General features: G+C 35.2%; 1 protein-coding gene and 1 pseudogene across 1 annotated transcript in view; one reads left to right on the forward strand and one right to left on the reverse strand.

The window, feature by feature from the left end:
• Window positions 1–23,067, forward strand: part of CSMD3 (CUB and Sushi multiple domains 3) — a 795,885-nt gene that overhangs the window by 270,860 nt on the left and 501,958 nt on the right. The window contains exons 10-11 of the mRNA XM_069081309.1: window positions 4,556–4,743; window positions 11,107–11,295. Of these exons, the coding sequence (XP_068937410.1) occupies window positions 4,556–4,743; window positions 11,107–11,295 (377 nt within the window). The remainder of the gene's footprint in view (window positions 1–4,555; window positions 4,744–11,106; window positions 11,296–23,067) is intronic.
• LOC138155997 (serine palmitoyltransferase 1-like) lies at window positions 335–4,166 on the reverse strand (annotated as a pseudogene).

Below are 23,067 nucleotides of genomic sequence, written 5' to 3' on the forward strand. Positions count from 1 at the left end.
AATACTGGTATGATGAAAATCCTCACTTAAATAGTACTAAATAATGCAGTTCAGATTCTGCTCAGACACATTTAGTTTTTTTTTTCCTGACAGAATTGTCCCTGGTACTCATTGGAGAAAATGGTTTGTGGTGTGTGTGTATATGTGTTAAACCATTCCTCTTACATTCATAATTTTTGTCTGTACCTTTATGGAATTATTCATGTGAACAACTGCAAACTCTTTTTCAGAGGATATCCCACAAAGAGTTTGAATTCTTTGAGATGTCCACATACCATAGACTGATACATTGATGATGCATTTTCTTGGAACATATTAAGTCTGTTGATGATGTCTAATTCAGGATAGGCTGTGCAGCTTATTTGATTGTAGATGTAGTTTTCTCTAGTTCTTTTTAAGTTTGTTCTACTCATACCATAATTCTAATACTAGGAGGAAGAAGGCCTTTTCTCTTCTTTTTCCAAATAATGTGCCTGAGTTAATGCAGTATTTCTGTTCATACATTCATCTACGTATTCTCTGAAGTAACTTTATACCATTGTCTCGAGATCCTGGATTCTCTTGTAGTTGTAGGTGAAATGCTGGTGAAAATGACTCGCCTACTACTCTTAATCCATAAATGCCTTGTAATTTGTTTGCACTTCTTTCTCAACACCTGACAAATTCTGGATTTTCTTCCATGGTGTTGAGAGTCTCATCAGCAGCTGCAGCTAAAATAAGGGAGGTAAAGAGGCTAGAAAGCAATATCCTTGACTAGAAAGTCACTGATGATTAATTACAAAAGATCTTCCACAGCAAAGTCCTCCAGTAGAAGCTAGGGAATTCCCCATGTTAGCACTGATAAGACCAGTATCATCAATATTTATACTAAAATGTTTAGTGACTCCTCAGTCATGTTCTCTGCAGCAGCAAGCACCCCAACACCCCCAGGGTAGCTGCCAATATGTATATATATATATATATAGTTAAATCTGCTTTTCTAAAGGGAAGCAGCTCAAAATGTGTTAACAGTCTTTTTTTTTAACTTTAATTTATTAATTTGTTTGTTTCCTTTTAGTTTACAGGATTCAATTCCACAATTCCTTGAATTTCACATTTTGTCCCCCTCCTTCCCCTTCCCCCCGATGGCGGCTTATTATCAAGTATAGGATCTGTAAATACTTTCACATTATACAATGGTCAGGTTATAAGGAAGGATTGTACCAGCTGGAATGAAAAATGGTAAAGAGGACATAAAATCAAATAAGAGAACGAAAAAGATCAGGTATTTTGCTTCCACCTGGATATAAATTTAGTTCTTTCTAGTTCTTTCTCTGGATGCACGTTTTTCTCTCCATCATGCGTCTTTTGGGATTGACTTATATCCCTGCATTGTTGAGAAGAGTCCAGTCTATCAAAGTTGGTCATCACACATACGTTGTGTCTGTAATTGTGTACAAATTCCTCCTGGTTCTACTCTTCTCACTCAGCATCAGTTCTTTTAAGCCTCTCCAGGTAAATATGAAGACCTCCTGCTCCCTGTTTCTTATGGCGCAATAGTGAATAACATGCATATACCACAACTTGTTCAGCCATTCCCCAATTGATGGGCACCCCCTTAATTTCCAATTCTTTGCCACAACAAAAAGAGCTGTTATAAACATTTTTGTACATATGGGTCTTTCTCCCATTTCTATGATCTCTTTGGGGTATAACCTTAGGAGTGGTATTGCTGGATCAAAGGGTATGAAAGTATTTATAGTCCTTTGGGCATAATTCCAGATTGCTCTCCAGAAAGGCTGGATCAGTTCACAACTCCACCAACAATGCATTAGTGTTCCAAACAATCTTGCTTTAATAAATCAAACATATTATTTACCTAGTTCAGGGTAAAAAGTCAGCACCCCGAACTTCAGAGTACACAGACAGGTTACAAACAGAAGTTAAAAGAAGACAGAGAAACATTTCAAGCAGACAGACCTCCAACTGTCTTGACCATTATATCCATACCTAGTCACAGTTACCAGAGGGGAAACATCAACATCTGGGTTTTCAAAGCCAGAGGCCTCTCAACGGCTGCCCAGAGTCTCTTCTGGTCAAATCACACAACACTTCTCAAAATGCCAAAGCAAAGCCTCACATCAGGGTTTATATAGCCTTCTCCTGGCTCAGAGAATGTAACAACTCTCTTGACCCCTTACCCAATCACAAAGTATCTCCTGAAAAATAATCCTCCCAGCACAGGCTCCAGGTGCACTTAAGCCTATCAAAGGGCGTAGGGGTAGGGAAGATCTTAAATTTCCATTCATATAACATTCTCCTAGAATTCCAAATAAAAGCCTTTCCTCTCCCCAAATTCTTGCTTTGTGCTTATATTTTAACTTAACCAGCTCTGGAAGTGGATAAATAAATCTGGTATTCACATACAATTCTTCTACTGCAATAAACCTTCAAGTTACACCTGCCTTACAAGGATTCTTTTGGTCTTTAAACTCTTGTTCTTTTAGTAGACACTCCAAGTGACATTCCAGCATGACATTATTATCAAGTACCTTAATGTCACTACGTGATGCTTGCAATTACTTCTGAAGAGCAAAGCAGGCGACTCTTTCTACAGATATAATATCCTCCCTTTTTGAATAATCTGGAATAGCACTGGCAATTGTGGCAAATCCATATGAGTAAATAATAGGTTCCTCAATCTTCATAAACTTTGCAAGATGTTCTTCTAATTCCAAATGAATATCAAATGTACCATAAAATCCTCTAGGGCCACAAGTCCCAACATCATATTTTTAGAGATTCTAAGGCTACCTCCTGTATTACTCTAGAATTATCCTAGAGTCCAAGAAAATTAAATGATGGAAAGTTTCTATATTCCTTTCCATTCATCACAGTTTTTGAAGCCTGGAGGACCTGAATCACTGTTGTAGTTAAGATGTAGGATGGTCTTTTGAAACAGGACATTCTGGCTGCCACTCTTCAACTAATTCTTCCCTTTTGTTGGCTGTGAGGTCGGATCGTTCCTTTAATTTATATGTTTTGGAGAAAAGAAGTCTGATTATCTAGAGAATTAGAATTCCTTCCAAAATAAGGTGGTAGGCAGGAGCCTTATAGAATGCCTGAACCATCTCCACAACACTCACTGGTCTCCAACAGTTGTACAACAATTACATATTTTAAATGATTTTAAATTATGTGTTTAATTGTGAACACTCATATGCTACATTAATAATTGCTTCCCATTAATTTTAATTAAGCTAAAGTCTTACCACTATTTTTTTCTTTTATTATTTTTAAAGTAGTAAAATAGCTAACTTGTTTTAATCTACTGTTGTTATTTGAAAATGACAGATAAAAATGACAGTACAGACCCCTTGAAAACCACTTACATATGGAGGATAATTTTATGTCATTAATATACTTATTAATAATTATTACAATAAAGTAGATATTTGGGAGGTACATCTGGACTTAGTAAAGATAGGTTATTGCCATTGAAGGTTCAAACGTTTGAGCCTGGAATTTCTTTTAAAATCAGTAATCGACTACAATTTGACACAGATGTTTAACCTTTATAATAAATTCTGCTCCAATCTTCCCCTTAATCCCAACCCAATATTTTCAGTACATTGGAAAATTGATACTTGAAGACACATTTCATGTATAAAATTGGGTTAAAATGGTCAAATTCGATTATTTTCCATATTAAAAATCTGTGAACCAGATTCAGGATGTGGTATTTTTTTAGAGTGTGTAGATGTTAGTTAAGGAGGGAATAATATGTCTAGTGATAATAATTCAGTAAAGGAACCCATGAAGGAAAAGCAATTCTCATTTCTTTCTTTTTTTTTTAATGTTTAAATCTTAAAAATATGTGTTATGGTCTTAAAGTCATTTACTTTGTTATATGGTTCTTATATACATGTAGTTGTTCTGGAATTTCTTAATCAGAAACTAAATACATTTTCCAGATCTTATGATAAAATGTTGATTTTTTTTAAAGGCAAGGTGATAATTTAAGAAAACTGCTTGGGGAATGAGAAATGTCCATGCAGACTCTAAGAATAATCAGTAATAGTTTAATAGTAATAGTTAAGAATTATTTATTAAATACTGGGCACTGTTTGAAGCTCTAGGTATACAAATAAAGGCAACAACAGACCTTGCTTTCCAGGAACGTACATTATAATAAAAATGTAAAATGTAAAGAAATAGATACAAACAAGACATATAGAGTAAATGTACCTTAGAAGACAAACTAGAGAATGAAGAATAACACCATGGGGTTTGGGTACATTAAGGGTCTTCTACAGGAGGTGGCATTGGAGATAGTGACATGGAAACATTAACCACAGAGAATACATCAACAGTTTAAACATATAATGTTGCTTATGAAAAATATTTTGATATTATTGGCATAAACTTGAAAATAAATTAGGTAAATTTGTAAAAAATAAAATAACATACCTGCTAGAATTTTAAATTAGAAAGATTAAAAAATAGAAGTTAATGTTTTGTATGTGTTCTTTTTTCCATTAAACATACATTCATATGTAAGTCTCTTATATCTTAGATTTCAGACTGAACTCAATTATGATGTTTTGGAAGTTCATGATGGGCCAAACCTTCTGTCACCGCTGCTTGGATCTTACAATGGTACTCAAGTCCCCCAGTTTCTGTTTAGTAGCAGCAATTTCATCTACCTTCTATTTACAACAGACAACAGTCGTTCTAATAATGGATTCAAGATTCATTATGAAAGTAAGTCCGCCCCAAAATGCTGGCTTCATTTTACCCATTCATTTCTCTTTTCAATCAGTATTACTGTTCTGTCATTGTAGATTTAGTGGAATTTCATTCACAAACACTTCAGTGCATTCAGAATATCAGAATCATGTTGGTTTACAAGATATCCTCTATTGAATTCTCTTACATACCCACATTTTCTTCCAGGTTGTAGCTAATGTTTATTACAAATGGTAGAAAATAACAAGAAAATGACATGGTATCAAAATGCAATTTTAAAAAGTTTGTATATACTTGTGTTGTGTATAGTTCAAAAGATTAGATAATAGAGAGCCACTTACTAGATAATAGAAGACCACTTCAGACTAAGCAGTGAAATTATGAAGTTATGTCTTACACTTTTTTAAGATCTACTTTTTAAAGTTCAGTCATCCTTATAAAACATCCTTTTATGTTTTAACTTTCATTCAAATTAAAAGGTGATATTTCTATTTAAGATAGGCACCATTAATATTCCCTAAAAATGGTGGAAAATGACCAACATTTAAAAAAATCTAAATACATTAATAACCGGTCATAACTGAAACCTATTTGAACAAATAGCCCATGGGGCTCAAATAAAATGAGAGGACTTCAACTTTGAAGGTTACACGTCTGTGTTGATCAAAATAAAAAAAAATTTCCTTTAAATAATATTTTGTTTCTCTATAGGAATGAATATATGTATGTAGATATATTTTGTAGTATGTGTATAGCAGTATGTTTCCAAGGGATATAATGACATATTTGGCTTAATATAAATTGTAAGCACATAGACGCTACCCTATCTTATATTCATATTCTCCATGCATAAGAGCTGGGAAGAAAATCTATCTAGTACAGTGTGTAATGAAAAACAATCTGTCCTACAATGTTCTAGATACATGGTCATCTAGCTTTGGCTCAAAAACTTCCAGTAAAGAGATCTTACTAACTCCTGATGTGGCCCATTGCACTTTGGGATATCTCTAATAAGGAATGTTTCCTTTACAAAAAGCCTACATTTGGCACTTTGCAACTTTCATCTGTTGCTTCTCATTCTGCCCACTAAAGCCAAGAAAACCAAGTCTATAGATTTACTCTACCAGATTTCAATTCCCCAGAGAGCAGTTGTGATATCTCCTTCAGTCTTTTCTTTTCCAGGCAAAATAACCTCGCTTTATTTAAATAACCCTCGTGTGGCATTGTCTTTAAATAATTAATTTCATTCCCCCCTCACTAGATAATAAAAAGACCTTCCCAATCTCTCATTAAAAGCTTCTTCCTTTGACTTTCAGAATATTCTTGTGGGTTATCTTGATTGTACCATCCCCTAGATGGAGACATCATTGACTCATCTTTTTTAAGTACTAGCTTGTTTTCCAGAAATTCCTGAGGTTGGATTTACCCTTTAGATGAAGTTTGATTTCTTTATCTATTGTCCTAGACTGGTGCTTTGGTACTGTCATCTTTGAATACCAAATGTTCAAAAATCATTAGCTCTATCATGATCCCCTATACATAGGGTGGTCTTCCTAAGTAGCTATTTTCAATTATCTCCAGCTGTTGAAAATTTTATCTTATTCAATTCCCATAATTCAATACCCATTCTGGATTTCTAAAACAAAAACAAAATTTTTTTCTCTAATATGCCACTGACAGACCATACCATTTCAGCTTGGTTATCGGGTCATTCTGCTTTTCTGACTTCTCAAACTGATGACTTAGTTGCCCTTAGTGAACTTAAGGGAGCAATCAGGGCAGAATTCTTTTTTTTTTTTTTTTTAGCAATTGGCGTTAAGTAACTTGCTCAATGTTACACAGCCAGTTATTTCTGGGTGTGGTGCTAAGTATCTGAGCCCGGATTCGATCCCAGGTCATCTCGGCTCTGGGGCCGGGGCTCTTACTCACTGCACCACCTGGCCACCCCTAAGAAGCAATTGGGGTTAAGTAACTTGCTCAAGGTTGCACAGCCAGGTGTTTCTGGGTGGGTGCTAAGTGTCTGAGCCCAGATTCTATCCCAGGTTATCCCAGCTCTGGGGCTGGTGTTCTTACTCACTGTGCTACCTGGCCGCCCCAGGGCAGAATTCTTTAATGCTGTGTAATACAGTTTTACAGTCTAAATATACCTTGTGTTACACGTTTAGTAATCACAAATACACAGGTAGTGGCACCAGGAACAATAAGGTTATGGTGCCACAAGTAATTATTTATGTTGTGAAAGGTTATAGGGCTTATTTTCTATAATATTCCTTAAAATGATTAAATTCCTTAGTAAATTTTCATTTTCATTTATAGTAGATTTTTTTTCCAGGAATAGATCTATATGAAGTTGTTCTAGATGATTTACCTGAAGCACAAACTCTGAAAGCTGGAATAAATTCCAGCATCTATCTGGTTCAACCCATATATGAAAGGAATCTTCACCATAATATAGCTGACAAGTGGGTCCCTAAAGTCCCTTTCTAGTCTGTGATTATGCCATTGTGCTGTGTAAAAAAGGTGCTCTCTGATGCTATTTTATATATGTATGTGTATATATATACATACACACTTATATTTACTCTAGCATGGCTATATGAACTTGCATATGTCATCTAATTGATATGTTGATAACAATATTTTCAGCAAGCATTTAATAAAGCATCATTATTTTCCAGGCATTGCTATGCACCAGTAATACAAAGAAAAAGCTAAAATCTGTCAGAATAGTTTCTGCTAATTCTAATGAGTTCTGTTGAGAATACTCTCTCAGCAATTAATATTATATTTGCTTAAAAATCTAATTGTCCATTTGTTAAAATATAGAAAATAATGACAGGAGGAATATCAGAGAAGAAAAAAAAAGTTAATCTGCTTAATGGGAGAGAATATCTAACTCTCCTACCTCTGTCTCTGTGCATAGCTGCTCTTCTTCTTCCTTCCTTCATTCTATCATACACACAGTCTTCACCTGCTACTCAGCTGCAAGCTGGTAAACATCTAACAAGCAGCTTACACACACATACACAAAATATACATGACACATTTTGAGTTTAAACTCATTATCAACATTTTCTCCATCACTTTCTTTAGTCCAGACATTCTAGACAACAAACAAAACCTAGAAAGCAAAACAGTACCTCAAACACTGAGTTACAGAGTTTGCAGATTTCAGAGATGTAAATGGTAAAACTAAAAATTTAGCAATTTGCTCTGGTAGGAGCTAGCTCCAGCATACTCTTGCAGTTACTCTTGTGTTATGGTGTCTGAGTGGCATTTATGAGTGTTGATGTGGGCCTATGTAATATCTTGTGTTGTTTCTGAGCCTCAAGCTATCTCAAGCTTCATTACATAATCTTTTGCTGCCCAGTAATGGACGCTTTGCTCACTCACTCTACTCCAGCAAATCTTGGTCAAGCTTTATATCTGCATCCATTACACCAGAGATTTTTTTTTTACTGACTCCCATAAGAACAGCTACAGAATCGCCTGTGCAATCAGCCACCTACTTCATCAAGCAGCCCTTCTTATGGTGCCAATAGCCTCGGAGGGAAATTCTATTTTGCATGGAGTGGGTTAATGCTAATGCTTCAACATCTCAATCTTCTGACCCTCACAAAAGATTCCTTTTCCTCATGTTAATGAACAAGATGGGTTAGTTTACCTACCTACTGGAAATATTTTTCATTTTCTCACAAAATTTCCCAAAGGACTATTGTATTCTCTCTCTCTCTCTGTCTCTCTCTTTTCATACATACATGTGTATATGTGTGTATACAGACACATATGACACACACATATATTTATGTGTATGCACATATATTGTATGTATGCATATGCATACACACATATACATACTTTTCCTCATCCTTAGTACTCTCTCCATTTTCAAATTTTAATGTGTTTACTTATCTGTTCATATGTGTTCTCAGAGTAGAAAGTAAGCTGCCTGAAGGCAAGGACTAGTTTCCTTTTTTCTTTTTCTTTTTTGTCTTTGTATCCTCAGAGCCTTGCCTATAGTAAGCCCTTAATATATAGGTTTACAAAGTATAATATGTACACAAAATGTTTGTTTATGTGTAACTTTTGAAGGAATATTTCACTGGTCATGTGCTACTTGAAACACGACTTTTGTTTTAACTGGTCAATATCTGTGTATTATATGAATGATTAAAATATAAATAAACCAAATGTATCTTTCCAAATATATATAAACTTCTGGTTTTTGAAAGTGATATATAAAGATTTGTATATGTTCTGTAAAACTTTAGAAAATTCAGCATTGAGGCCATATGGATAATGAATATGTCTTGATAATAATCAACTGATCAATACACTGGGGTTGAATAAGACAATAACTCACCAATTCTTATCTTTTTAAAAGGCTATCATTATTATCAGTAATATTAATTCTTAGTTACATAGTCATTTATGGTTTACAAAGCTCTTTACTTACTACAGTCTTATAAAGAAGGTGGCAAAAGTATTATGAATCCTATTATATGGATAAAGAAGGTAAGAATCAAGGAGATCAAGTGCCTCGTTAAAAAAGAATATGGCTAGTAAATGGCAGAGCCTGAACTTAAACCTAGGTCTCTTCTAGTTGACAGAGAACTGGGCCTGGAGTCAGGAGGGCCTGAGTTCAAATCCTCCCTCAGATACTTGTGGCCATGGGCAAGTCACTTAACCTCTATTTGCCTCAGGTTTTTCATCTGTAAAATGAGGAAAATAAAAGCACCCACTTCTGAGGGTTATTGTGATGATCAAGTAAGATAGTAATTATAAAGCCCTCAGTATGGTAAGTGCTATATAAGTGTTAGATATTTTTATTATTTATTTCTACATCATCATTTTTTCTAATGTATCAAGTTTTCTGCTGTGAAAGTTCCCCTTATTTACTACTTTAAAGGGGTTATGTACTCTGTACTCATACCTCCAATATGATTTCATGTACTTCTTCTTTGATTTTTGAGGTAATGAAGTGCATCCATTCTATCATTGCCTCCCCCCCCATGAGTTACATAGAGTGTAATGAATATACACTCTCTATATAATTTATGACAATTTAGTTTTAACCATTTTTCTATGAAAATGATAAATTATTGCTTACCTAAGAAAGTGAAGATTTTCTGTTTTATATTTTCATTTTTCAGTAAAAAAACATCATTATGTCAAATTGCCCTATTCAAAAATAGAGCTAAAATATGTAGTTTGGGTGCTTAAGTAAAACTTTGATTTTTTCAAGCTCCCTTTTTGCTTTTTTCAATAGTTCTTAATGAAAGGAAAGATTTTTATTTTTGCTTCAGTGAACTTGGAGTGTTTTAAATATTTATTTTACTCTTTTTAAACAATATAAAATACAGATATTTATCCTTGTACGTTTGTTATGTAGAAAGAACATGGAAAAGTCTTCTGAAATCTCTTGTCAGTGTCAATAATTAAAACTGAGTATGAATGTGAGGAGAGAATTTTTGGCACTAGGGTGGAGACAGTTATGGTTCATTAGTGTTCACAAGTGCCTAATACCTGAATACTGAGGGTTAGAAGTTGTAGACAAATTGCTACCAGGACAAGCAAAGCTATCATGGCTAGATTAGGACATGGGTCCTTTAGGGATTTGCCAAAGAGATTGTAGGAAGTCAGAGAACAGAAAGGCTGTGTAACAGGAATTCTTAACATTGGTTTCTATGAATATTTTTTTAAAATATATTTTGATAATATTATTTCAGTGTAATTGGTTTGCTTTGTGCCCCAGTGTATTTTATTTTATTCATTTTTTTCTGAGAAGGGGTTAATATGTTTCAACAGACTTCCCAAAGGGCACGTGTCAAAAAAAAATCCAGATCTAGAATAGGAGATCAGACAAAGGAACAATCAAAAGTTGAATTTCAGGAAATCTTTAGAAACTGAAGAGGCAGAATAACATGCAGAGGGAAGATATTGGTGCATGAGGAAATTTGGATGTTTTCTCCTCAGAGCTGTCTCCATCCTCAAATTTTAATTCATTTATTTACCTGTTTATATGCATCCTCAAAGCAGAACATAAGCCACTGGAGTACCTGTAGGGATAAGTTTTCTTTTTTCTTTTTGTTCTTTGTTTCCTCAGTGCTTAACACAGTGTCTTGCATGTAGTAAGCACTTAATAAACATTGGCTCAATTGAATTATTCTCAAATTCATGTCTTTGTTTTTGGATTTTTCTGGTCTTCCCGTCTAATATGAGTAAAGCACAGTGCACTGATCTAGTTGGATGCAGTGGGATATAGTGTGAAAAAAATCAGTAGCAGTGACACATGTGCAAAATCATAGCACCTTTCTTGCTTACACATTGATAAGAGAATGCACCTACATGTCTGTATTTTGTTTCTTTGTTTTCTAGGTGTTACAGTTAACACATATTCTTGTTTGGATCCTGGCATACCAGTTCATGGACGGCGTTATGGCCATGATTTCTCCATAGGTTCCACTGTGTCATTTAGTTGTGATCCAGGATATAGGTTAAGCCACGAAGAACCTCTTCTGTGTGAAAAAAACCATTGGTGGAGTCATCCACTCCCAACTTGTGACGGTAAAAATGAATGAACTCATAATACATTTGTGAGTGTGCATTGTAGCAGACACATATTACATATTTGTTAATTGGGTTTGGAATACTCAGGTCAAGCATCACTTCCTATGTAAAATCTTACCTAACCCTCATAGCTTGTAGTATCTCCTCCTAAAAAAAAGATCACATTTAATTTACTTTTTATATATTTTGTATTACATATAATACATATTGCACATGTCTATGTAGATGTATATATACATACATGATGTATGTATATGTGTGTATATATGTGTGCATATGTTGTTTATTCCAATTGAATGTCAATTCTTTGAGGTCAGGGACTATTTCCTTTCTGAATTTTAATACCTAGCATTTAGCACAGTGCTTGATATATATTGGTGACTTAATAAATGCTTTCAACTGACTAATTGATCATGGGGAAATTATTGTATCACTTCATTTAAGTGCCCTGGTTTAAATAGAATCATAATTAAAGAGTGAAGCTTAATTTGGTTTAAAATGATCTAAAAAGGCAAGGCCAAGTGGCACAGTGGATATTGTGAGGCCTGAAGTCAGGAAGACTCACCATCCTGAGTTCAAATCTGGCCTCAATTACTTATTGTGTGACTCCAGGCAAGTCACTTAGTCCTGTTTGCCTCAGTTCCTCATTTGTAAAAAGACTTAGAAAAGGAAATGACAAACTACTTTGGTATCTTTGCCAAGAAAACCCCAAATAAGGTCATGAAGAGTTGGAAATGACTGGACAACACTTTGAATTCTTATAAATGTTAATTCTGAAGTAATGTTTCTTTATTTCTTCAATTTTGTGTCGTGTCATTACTGTGAGTATTTTCTCAACTACACAGATGCCCTTTTTTCCTCTCCCTCTCTTCTGAGCTTTACTGGTCAATCTTCAGGAGTTGCTGTGGCAAAAACAAATGAACAAATAAATCATTCAGGATGGCAAACCTTCTGGAAGGAGAGAATGAAAAGAAAAAAAAATGCTATCTCTGACTAATAATTTTAATCCAGATCTAAACTGTGAGAAGTTCAATTGTGTGGGGCAGTTACGTGGCACAGTGAATAGAGCACTGGCCCTGGAGTCAGGAGGACCTGAGTTCAAATCTGGCCTCAGACACTTGACATAGTTACAAGCCATGTGACTTTGGGCAAGTCACTTAACCCCAATTGCCCTCCAAAAAGCAAAAAAACAAAACAATGAAACAAACAAACAAAAAAACCCTGAAAAGTTCAATTGTGTTTACTTTTCTGGAAATAGCCAGATCATACCTACTACTAAATATCCTGTTAACACAATAATTCTAAAAAGTCTTATATATGTATATTTTTTCTTTTTAATAGTGAATGAAACTAAGTTCTTTTTTGGTTTCCATCATCTTTTTATTCAATCCATCCTTGGCATTAGTATTAGAGTAATATTTTTTTTTAAAGCAATTGGGGTTAAGTAACTTGCTCAAGGTTACATGGCCAGTTATTTCTGGGTGTGGTACTAAGTTTCTGAACCTGGATTTGATCCCCAGGTCATCCCAACACTGGAGCCAGTGCTCTTACTCGCTGAGCCACATGGCCACCCCTAGAGTAATATTTTTAATGTATGTGCCTGATTATACCATTCCTTTTCTCACAGTGATTCTCTAATGTTTCTAGCATTGATCCCCAAACATTTTTGATGTTACATTCACAAAAAATATTATATCAATTACAAATATACTCATATAAAGAGGCTTGCAAAAGTCTTAGTATGGTTTTAAGCTTTAATAGCTTAATAATATACTAAGATTTTAGAACACATCATATTTCATATTGATAAATATATATGCAAGAAAATTATAAAAAGAAGGTATTTTACAAAGGCATAAAAGAAATTATATTTATTTTTAGAGTCAATATGAATCTCTTAGAATGTCTTCAGTAAGGTATTAATAATATGGTTAGACTTACCCTTTAGGAAATACATTTTGACATATTCGTGGAGGTTAGATTAGAAAGAATAGAGACCTGATGCAGACAGACCAATTAAGAAGCCTCTACAAAATAATTTAGGCAAGAAATGATAAGGGTCTGAAATTAGAGTGGTGTCTATCTGAGCAGATAGAAGAGCACAGATGTGAAAAATGGAGGTAGAATTGACAAAATTTGCTAATTGATTAGAAATGTAGAGTAAAGGAGATTAAGGACACAAAGGTGACATCAATATTCTTGAAGAATCATGGTGTCCTCAAAATAATAAGGGAGATTGAAAAAGAGGTAGGTTTGGCGGAGAGATAATGTAATGAGATCTATGATGTGGATGACAACCCATCCGTGTTTGCCGATTCTCTGTAACTGCCAAGGTCTTTTTGGATCACTTCTCTGCCATTTAGTATGTTAGCTATATTTCTCTGAAAACTTAAAAAGAATGTTATCTTTGCCTTCCTTGAAGTCATTGATAAAGATTTCAGACAGAACAGGGCCATGGGCAGGATCCAAAAACAATATATAGGAGGTTTTCCTTCAGGATGGCATTATTAATACATTAATAAACATTTTTTGAATCTAAGTTAACCCATCTTGAACCCAGCAATCCACATTTCTCTATGCTCTACACAAAATAGTACGCACAAAAATTCAGTCACTCAGTTGAAATTCAAAGATACTCAGTTCAAGACATTATACTAATCTTTTTGTCATAAAATATGAGCACTGGGAGAGAGGTCATCTGGCCATAGGAGCATAATTTTAGAGCTAGAAAGATCACAGAAATGAAACATTCCAATTTTTTCATTTAAATGATAAAATAACAGGAGCTATATGATTTGTCCAAGGTCACACAAGGAATAGGTGCCATTCAAACTGGGATCATCTAACTATAGATCAGTATTCTTTCCACATATATTACTTCTTGGTCCAACCCACACTTTAACAGGAACCCCCTTTCAGGATAGGTGTCAAAAACATGGTGGGTAGGTGGCAGTAGCCCTCAATACTCCAGAGTGTGACCTGAACCAAATTAAAATGTAATAGGGAAATATTTAACAAAATAAATAAAAATACAGTCGGATATAGATAATATAATATGTTTTCTAAGTTATTAAGGTCAGGGATCCTTATATGCAGTTTAATTGAACACATTTCTATTTGAGTTTGATACCATTGTATTGTAGCAACTCTAAGAAGTGCTTATCCAGCCTTGACTTAAATAATTCAGTGCTGGGAACCTCTATATTTTACAAGGTAGCTCATTCCAATTTGGAACAGTTCTTATGATTAGGAAGCTCTTCCTTATATGATGCCTTTATTTGCTTTTTGCCACTTTCACTAGAGGTATTTAGGCTGCATAAGGGTTAGAGTTCTAGATCTGCAAGGGACTTGAGTTCAACTCTGCCTTAAGTCACTTACTAAACTTGATGTGTGACTCTAGGCAAGTCACTTAACCTTTGTCTACTTTAGTTCTTTCATCTGTAAAATGAGGATAAAAATATCACTTACCTCATAGTGGTGTTGTGAGGATAAAATGAGATAATATTTTTAAAACACCTTGAAAAAATTAAAGATTTATAAACTCTAGTTATTTCACTGTTTGCTATTTCAGATTTTTTTTCATACTACTGTGCCCTCTGGTCAAGGAGAATAATTTTAATTCTTCTTCCATGGGACAACCCTTTAAATGCTTGAGGATAGCTGTCATCTCTTTTCTAGGTTGAAAATTCCACTTTCTTTGCTTAAGCCTCATATAACATAATTCCTGACCCTTCAGCATCATGGATATGGACATTTGTATCTATTCTACTTTAGGAAATATACCACCCAGAACTGAAAAAAAGTTTTCCCCATACTTGAAAAATAGAAGAAAAAGTGGGCCTAACCCTCTCTTCTTTGGGATACTAGATTCCTCTTAACGAAGTTAAAGATCTACCTACTTTGTTTCTTTTAATAAATAAATAAATGTTACACTATTTACTTATATTAAATGTGTAGTCCACTAAAACTCCCAGCTCTTTTCAGACAAATTGTATAGCTGTGACTCTTCTATCTCCTACTTTTGAAATTGATTCTGCGGGACCTATGTATTGGACATTCCATGTATGTTAATTTTTATTTTGTCTAATGGTATCTAGCATTTTGTCCTAACTGAACATTTTAGATCCTGACACTATAGTCCAATGTGTCAGTGATGACTCTCCCCCCACTGAGTTTTATGTCATCTATATTTTTGACAAACATCCCATCTATTTCTTTGTTCAAATCAACTGATAAACAATGATGAACCCTACAGTGCCAAGGATAGATCCCTATTCTAGTCTCTTAGAAAATTCCCTCCAAATTATCATAGATTTAGAATTGGAAGTGGTGTTGCGTCAGTGAGTTCAACCTTGTCTTTTTATGAATGAAGAAGCTAAAGCCCACCAACATCACATGGCAGCTAATAAATATTTGAGGCAGGATTTGAATATAGGTCTTTCTGTATCCAAGTCCTACAGTCTATCAAGCTATCTTTCAATGTTGACTTTGAGTCAATATGATAGATAGATCATGAACCCAGGACTTGGAGGTAAGAGAGGGCTAGTTTTTATTCTTCTATTTGATGTTTACTGATTGATTGTCAGGTCCCTTAACTTTCAGAGTCTCAGATTCTAGAATGTGGTTGGGGGTCTGCAAAGGCCCAAAACATAATCCCACTAATATATAGTAAAGTTGTGTAATGTTCCCATGACTGAGAATTGTCTAGTTTAGTGTATCTCCCCCCCCAAATAGAAATACTCATACTCGCATAGCTTTTATGATTTGTAAATTGAATTTTTTATAGCTCCATTTTGGACATCATCTGAGAGATGGAAAAATCTAGACTAAGAGAAATTAAGAGTCACCTGGGTCCAAGTGCTATGAATATTCCTCTGTACCAGAAACTTTTAGCCTTTGACATGTTGTGGACCGAGTTGGTAGGATGGGGAAGTCAATGAACCCTTTCTCATAATAATACTGCCTTTTAATAACTGAAGGAAATTTTAGTTTTCAGTTAGAAGTTAGCAAAAATAAAAATTCCTTTTTCCTGTTTAAGTTTACAGTCCTTCTGAAATCCATAGACTCCATATTAAGAGCCAATGCTCTTTACCAACTGTGGCAATGAAATCAAGTTTGGTCTCTTCAAATACCTTTTAAAGGGCTTTGGTGGTCACTTTCTTTCCATTTAGAAATACACACACATGCATCCACAGAAAAGTATAAATTCTTCAAAATGTCAGCACACAAAAAATAATCTTGACATTTTCTACCATGCTATATATTTACTTTTATGGAATTTTGTGCCAAAAATGTACATGTAGTAATTTAAATGTTTTATGACTGCTTTGTGCCATATGACATAAGTGATAGAAAAATATAGGTCTAAGACTAACGAAAAATGTTACTTTCACCTACTCTTATCATATAATAGACCTAGGGGGAAGGGATCTTAGAGGCCATTAAGTCCCAAACCCTTCTGTATGAGGAAACTGAGGCACAAAGAGGCTAATTGAATTTCTGCTGCTAATAATTTTGAAAGGGTGAATTTAAACCCATATCTTCTTAACTTTAAGTCCAGTGCCCAGTCCATGACACCGCATTGCCTCTCGAGTCTGTCATTTTGAAAATATATTTTCTTTTATTCCTTAATAATCATGGTATTCTAAATATTTTCCTTCTCAGAATGACAGCTGTCTTGGAAATGACCTTTGATCCTTCACCTGAGAGAATGTGTTCTGATGCAGTTAATTTTTTTTATTTAATTATGTGCTGTATTTAATATTCATTGTATTTAATGATGAATATATTGAAAATATTTAAGTTCCTTCAAGTTGCATAGTACTCATTTTTCATTTGAATCATTCCACAAATTTTTCTTGAGTATATATTATATTCAAGACAGTGTTCCCATTTATATAACATTTTACATTTTATTATTTACAAGTTATTATTTACATTTTATTTTACTCTTCCACTATTCCACTCTTCACACTATTTCACTATTCCACTCTTCAGTTCCAAAAAGATTTGATCTCTGCCTTTATAGAATTTAAAATTTGGTAGGGAGATAAAGCCCATATAATATAACTACAATACAGCTTATAAAGTACCATAAGAGTGAAATAAAGTGCTGTCTTTATGCAAAGAAGGGAGAAATTACTTTCAACTGGAAGGATGAAGAAAGAATTTCTGGGGAAAGTGCTATATTAGAGCTGAGAGGAGAGTTTTTCATGATAAAGATAGGGATTTGTGTTTTACTATGATTCAGATGTTTTAGGGGAGCAACCTGGTGAAGAAACGCCCTTGATCTATCCAGGTAGTGAGTATCTCTATAACTTTCAGTCTCAGAAAGTTTCCTGTAGCCCCAAGAAGTTAAGTGATTTGCCCAGAGTCATCTAGCCAATTGATGACAGGGAAGTGTCTTGAACCCTAGTCTTACTTGATAAGAGGCCAGGTCCCTGTTCATTATATCAAGCTGCCTCTTCAGTTTTTCTGAATTGTTATCAGAAATTCCAAATAATTCTGGTTGGTAATCTAATATATTGGTGAAATTTGGAATGTCAGTTGGTCAAAAAAATTTTATTAATTATGTTAATTGGCAACCACATAAAGCTGTCTAGGACTCAGGGAAGGCTTCACAGAGGAGGTGGTTTATGAACTCACTCTTGAAGGATGACAGAAAGGCAGAGATGATGATGGAGAATATTCAAGGTGTGAAGGACAACTTTTATAAATATACTTTAAAAAATCTATTCTCAAATATCTAAGATCTAAAAATATATTTTATAAAAAGTCTTTAAATTTGACAAATAGACCTGTTGTTATTTATTGAAATTTGGTATCTAATTAGCTTCCCCGTTTCTTATTAATGCTATAGACAGCTGTGGGACAGATCAGGCTAGAACTGACCAGGAGGGACCAAGACTAGAGCTGGTTTGTCCTGTGGAGTGACCAAATAGTGCATATACTAGAGATCCAGGCAGAGCGTTTATAAAGTTCTTATATTGATAGGTTACACACTCACAGTGATTTCTATTGTGGACATGATCTGAAAGTCTCTGTTCAAATGTTCAAGAGAGGAAGAGGACAAAGGTAGAAGTAATATAAGTATGTATAGGCCAGATGGGTAAAAGCAGGCAAGGAGTCAGAATATCCTATTTTACAGCTGTTGGAAACAATATCTTGGTGATCTTTTAATAGTTCATCTCTTGATTTTACCAACTCTCCTGCAAAGTTTTTCCTGATATATTTGGTTGGTGTCAATATGTCTACTTAGTCCTTTTATAAATTTTGGTTTTCTACTCTCACATATGGATTTCATATAATATTGCTTGTGGTGCCCCTGTTTAAATATTAAGTTCCTTAAGATAAGGATTATGTCTTGTATCAATTATACTTCTCCTCCTGGCTTAGCACAGTTCTCTACAAATGATGGTTTATTGCCTTTTTTCTCAATAAAGAAATAGGCTCAGGAAAGATAAGTGATGTTAATGAACAAATATTAAAGTTCCTACTGTTTACCACACACTTTCTTAAGTACTGTAAATACAAAAAGAGGCAAAAGATAGTCCCTGATCTCAAGGAGCTCAAAAGCTAAGAAGGAAAACAACAAGCAAAATAACTATACACTATACAGGGAAAATAGAAGACAAAAGAGGGAAGGCACTAGAATTAAGGAGGATTGAGAAAGGCTTCCTATAGAAGATGGGATTTTAGTTGTGATTTGAAGGAAGCCAAGAAACGCAATAGGTGGGGAACAATCAGAAGATAATGCCTGATGCGGAGAGATGGAGTTTCTTGTTTGAGGAGTAGCCAGGAGACCAGTGTCATATCTAAAAGTACAGGGTAGGGAGTAAAATGTAAGAAGACTGGAAAGGTAAGTGGAAGGGGCAGTTTATAAAAGGTTTTAAATACTAAGTAGAGGATTTTGTATTTGATCCTAAAGGTGAAAGAGAGCCACTGGAGTTTATTGGGGGTGGAGGGAAAGGAGCTGACATATTCGGATCTGTGCTTTAGGAAAATCACTTTGGCAGATGAATGAAGAAGAGACCTGAGGCAGATAGACCCACCAGTGCGCTATTGCCAGTAGCCCAAGCATGAATTGATTTGGGCCTGTACCATAGTGGTGTCAGGATCAGAAGAGAGAAAGGGATGTTTCTGAGAGATATTGCAAAGGTAAAATTGACAGGCCTTGACAACAGATAAGATATGGAGAGCAAGTGATAGTGAGGAGACCAGAATGACACTTAAGTTGCAAGCCTAGGGGACTTGGGAAAATAGTATTGCCCTATAGGAAGGTTAAGGTGGATGATGTTGGGGAAAAGATTGTTGCAGTTTAGTTTCATGATGTGATGGAACCATCTGAAAGAATTTAGAATCAGACCACCTCTAATCAAAGTGATTAGATATTATTGATTATTTATATATAATATATATGATATATAGTATAATAATATTATTATTGAGATTGACACCTCTTATGAAGCAGGCTAAGTTCCAAGAGGAACCAGCAACTTCAGAAAAAGCAAGATGGATTTTTATAGGGTAAAGATGTAATTACACAATCAAAATATACATAGAATATATAAATATGATCAATATTAACAAGGCAAGAGGACTTAGTTAAGGGATTAGGTAATAGAAGAGAGGTCCCTTCTTATGGTTTGGTGGTTAAACATTCTAGTCATGCTGCTCTCTAATTGGCTAGCTATTGTGGTCCTGTCTGGTGAAGATAGGTAGTATGGTCCTGTCTTGGGCTAAATGGATGATAGAATTGTGGTTGAGTACAAGAACACACCTGTTCAAATATGAGAAATGGGTCTGGGGGCAGCTAGCTAGAGTCAGTGGCTGGGATCCCATCATGCGGACATGGACACACCTGCTGTTTCTGTGAGAAATGTAAGTTTATGGACACACCTATTGTTCTAATGCGCAGTGAGGCATATATGAAGAAGTTAGGATATTGAGTGTGCATGTGTGTGTGGGGGTGGTAGATTGTGACTAGGTAGGTGCAGTGGGCCTACTGTTCAGTGGGACCTGTAAGGAACTTAGAATATTGGGACTGGGGGCAGCTTTATTAGAATTCCATTATAATGAGCTCAGTTTTTGATGTATTGAGTGTCTGATATCAAGTGAACCTCCAGTGGGAGAAGTCTGAAAGCAATTAGAAATGTGAGACTGGAGATCAGGAGAAAGATTAAGGCTGGATAGGTAGATTTGAGAATCATCAACATAGAAATGGTGATTGAATCCATGGGAGCTGATGAGATCACTAAGTGAAATGGACGGAGAAGAGAAAAAGGCCCAACTTAGCTTAGACGTTATGATTTAGACGACAATCCAACAAAGGAAACTGAGAAAGAACAGTCTGCAAGATAGGAGGAGAACTAGGAGACAGTGGTGTGTATTAGCAAGTACCTTTGCACACCCAGGATGTCCTGCTAGCACAGGTTTTTTTGATCTGCTTTTCGAAAGGAAAGATAACTTCAAATGGGTCAACAGTCAACTTTAATTAAACATATAGAAGTCATTCACTAGTTCAGGGGAAAGATCAGCACCCTGAACTTGGAGAAAATACAAGCAGCACTAGTTCAGGGGAAGAGTCAGCATCCTGAATGTGGAGAAAATAGAAGCAGAGAAACAAAGAGCTCCAATAGACAGGGCTTCAATTGTCAAAAACAAATAGATACAGAATCACCAGATCAGAGAGTACCAACATCTGGGTTCTGAAAGCTGGGGGGTGGTGGGACCTTCTTAACAACGTCTACCCAGAGTCTCATCTGGCCAAATCACAAAGAAACATTCCTCCCATGAGTGAGCTCCCATAGTAAAATAACCTCCCAGTATATATAGTTTTCAGCTTATAGACTCAGAGCCAGAAGGCATCACAATGCACATGGCTCATTGTGAAATTGGCTCAATACCAAAAGGTGGGAAAGACTTCTTGTAAGCAAACCTCCCTGTAAACAAGCTTCTCCCTAAGTGAGCTCCTCCCCCAAGGATGAGTTCTCTGTGACTCAGGATGTATCATAGCCGTGAACTGGGCTGGAGCTCATAGTAGCAAGATAATTGATTGAAATATCTGTGTACCTTTAGACCTGGAAACACAGTCTGTTCCAAGGCTAAAAGGGAATACAAGTGGAACAAAACTGAACACAAAAAAGACCAATTAATGGAAAGGGAAGATTTTATATTCTATTAACCCTATATGGTGTTCCAAAAACCTAGAAAGAAGAGAGTATCAAGCAGAAGAGAGTAATCAGCAGCATCAAAGGCTGCAAAGGTTGAAGTGAATGAGGATTGAGAAAAGGTGATTTGATTTGTCAATTAAGAGATGTTTGGTAACTTTGGAGAGAGCAGTTTCAGGGGAATGACAAAGTCAGAAGACATATTTTAAGGGGTTAAAAAGTGAATAAGAAAAAGAAAAGGGAAGGCACCTATCGTAAATCGTCTTTTTAAGGAGTTTGGCCAAAAGATGTAGGGAAACTATAGGATTAGAGTTAGCAGGGGTGGAAAGATCAATTGAGAGATTTTTAAGGCTGGAGGAGACATAGGCATGGGAAGTAGAGAGGGTGCTAGCAGACAGGTCCTACCTTGTTAGTGCCACAGCTGAAATTAGAGCACAGATCTCATGATTCCTAATACAGTGTTCTTTTCATTATGCTTTCTTCATCACCACTATCTTTCAGTTTTCTTGTAGGATGATAGAAAATAAGAGGTACATTGCTAGGAGTCATTATTTAGTGGTCTAACTTGGTCAGGAAAGCACAAACAGAGATAGAGGCAAAGAATATAGAAATGGGTCAGGATTCAATATTATAAAATACCCAAAAAACCCAAAAGAGTTACAGAATAGAGTTGTTACACCAAGAGATAATGAGAATGTCTCAAGATGTAGAGTAGGCAGACATGTCTACATAATGACATGAGGGAAGTATTACTGGGTTGTCTATCATCTTCCCTGCTCTACAAGAGCGTTTGTAACAAAGCCATATAAGGGCAAGCAGTTTAATACTATTCCCCCAAATGAAGCAGGATTTTACAAGAACTAGTTTTCCATCAAGCAGCTGGATCCTTTGGGGAAGTCTTCATAGTTCTAACAATGTTAAAGACTTCATTAAAATTTTCAAAGACAGGGATCATATCTGTATAAAGAAATTATTTAGGTTGGCATTCTCTTGCTTTGACATAGAGAGCAATTGTTTTGTTTTCTCTGTTAAACTTAATGCTGAGCATTTGTATCAGAGAATATTTAAACCTCTTCCTGGTTAGTAAGATGTTGAATAACACAGCTTTTGTTATGATTTGTTTATGTATTGTGCTATTACCTAAGTTTCCACATGTGTTATCAGAGCAAAGATGAATATGGGAAGCTTTGAAAAAGGAATCTAGTTTGAATAACAGATTTTTCCCTTCATAATTAAAAAAATTCCCCCATAGTAGAGTCCTGTGGATAAGAGAGTCTTTGGCAAATTGCCTTTTTAATCTTTGGAGCCCAGTCTCCTTGCCTTTGTCATGTCTCTAGCTGTTTTTTCAACTAAGGATTTACCATCACAAAAAGTGCAAGATGAAATGTTACAAATGTCTTTTTATCAGGGTCTCAGAATAACAAAGCTTTATTTACTTACTAACTTCAGGGACCTAAATCCTTGCTGTTTCTTAGATTCCAGGAATTAAAGGTTATTAAGAAAGAATGTCAACCATAAAATAAAAGAAGATGACCATGCAATCCCCTTTCAGCACCTACATCCTACTAAAATTGATACCTTTCCTTATGAATGAGAAAAG

Source organism: Petaurus breviceps, unplaced genomic scaffold (genome assembly GCF_028583685.1).
Source record: "Petaurus breviceps papuanus isolate PSGF00001 unplaced genomic scaffold, PetGlider_PUasm1.0 98, whole genome shotgun sequence".
Lineage (NCBI taxonomy): Eukaryota > Metazoa > Chordata > Mammalia > Diprotodontia > Petauridae > Petaurus > Petaurus breviceps.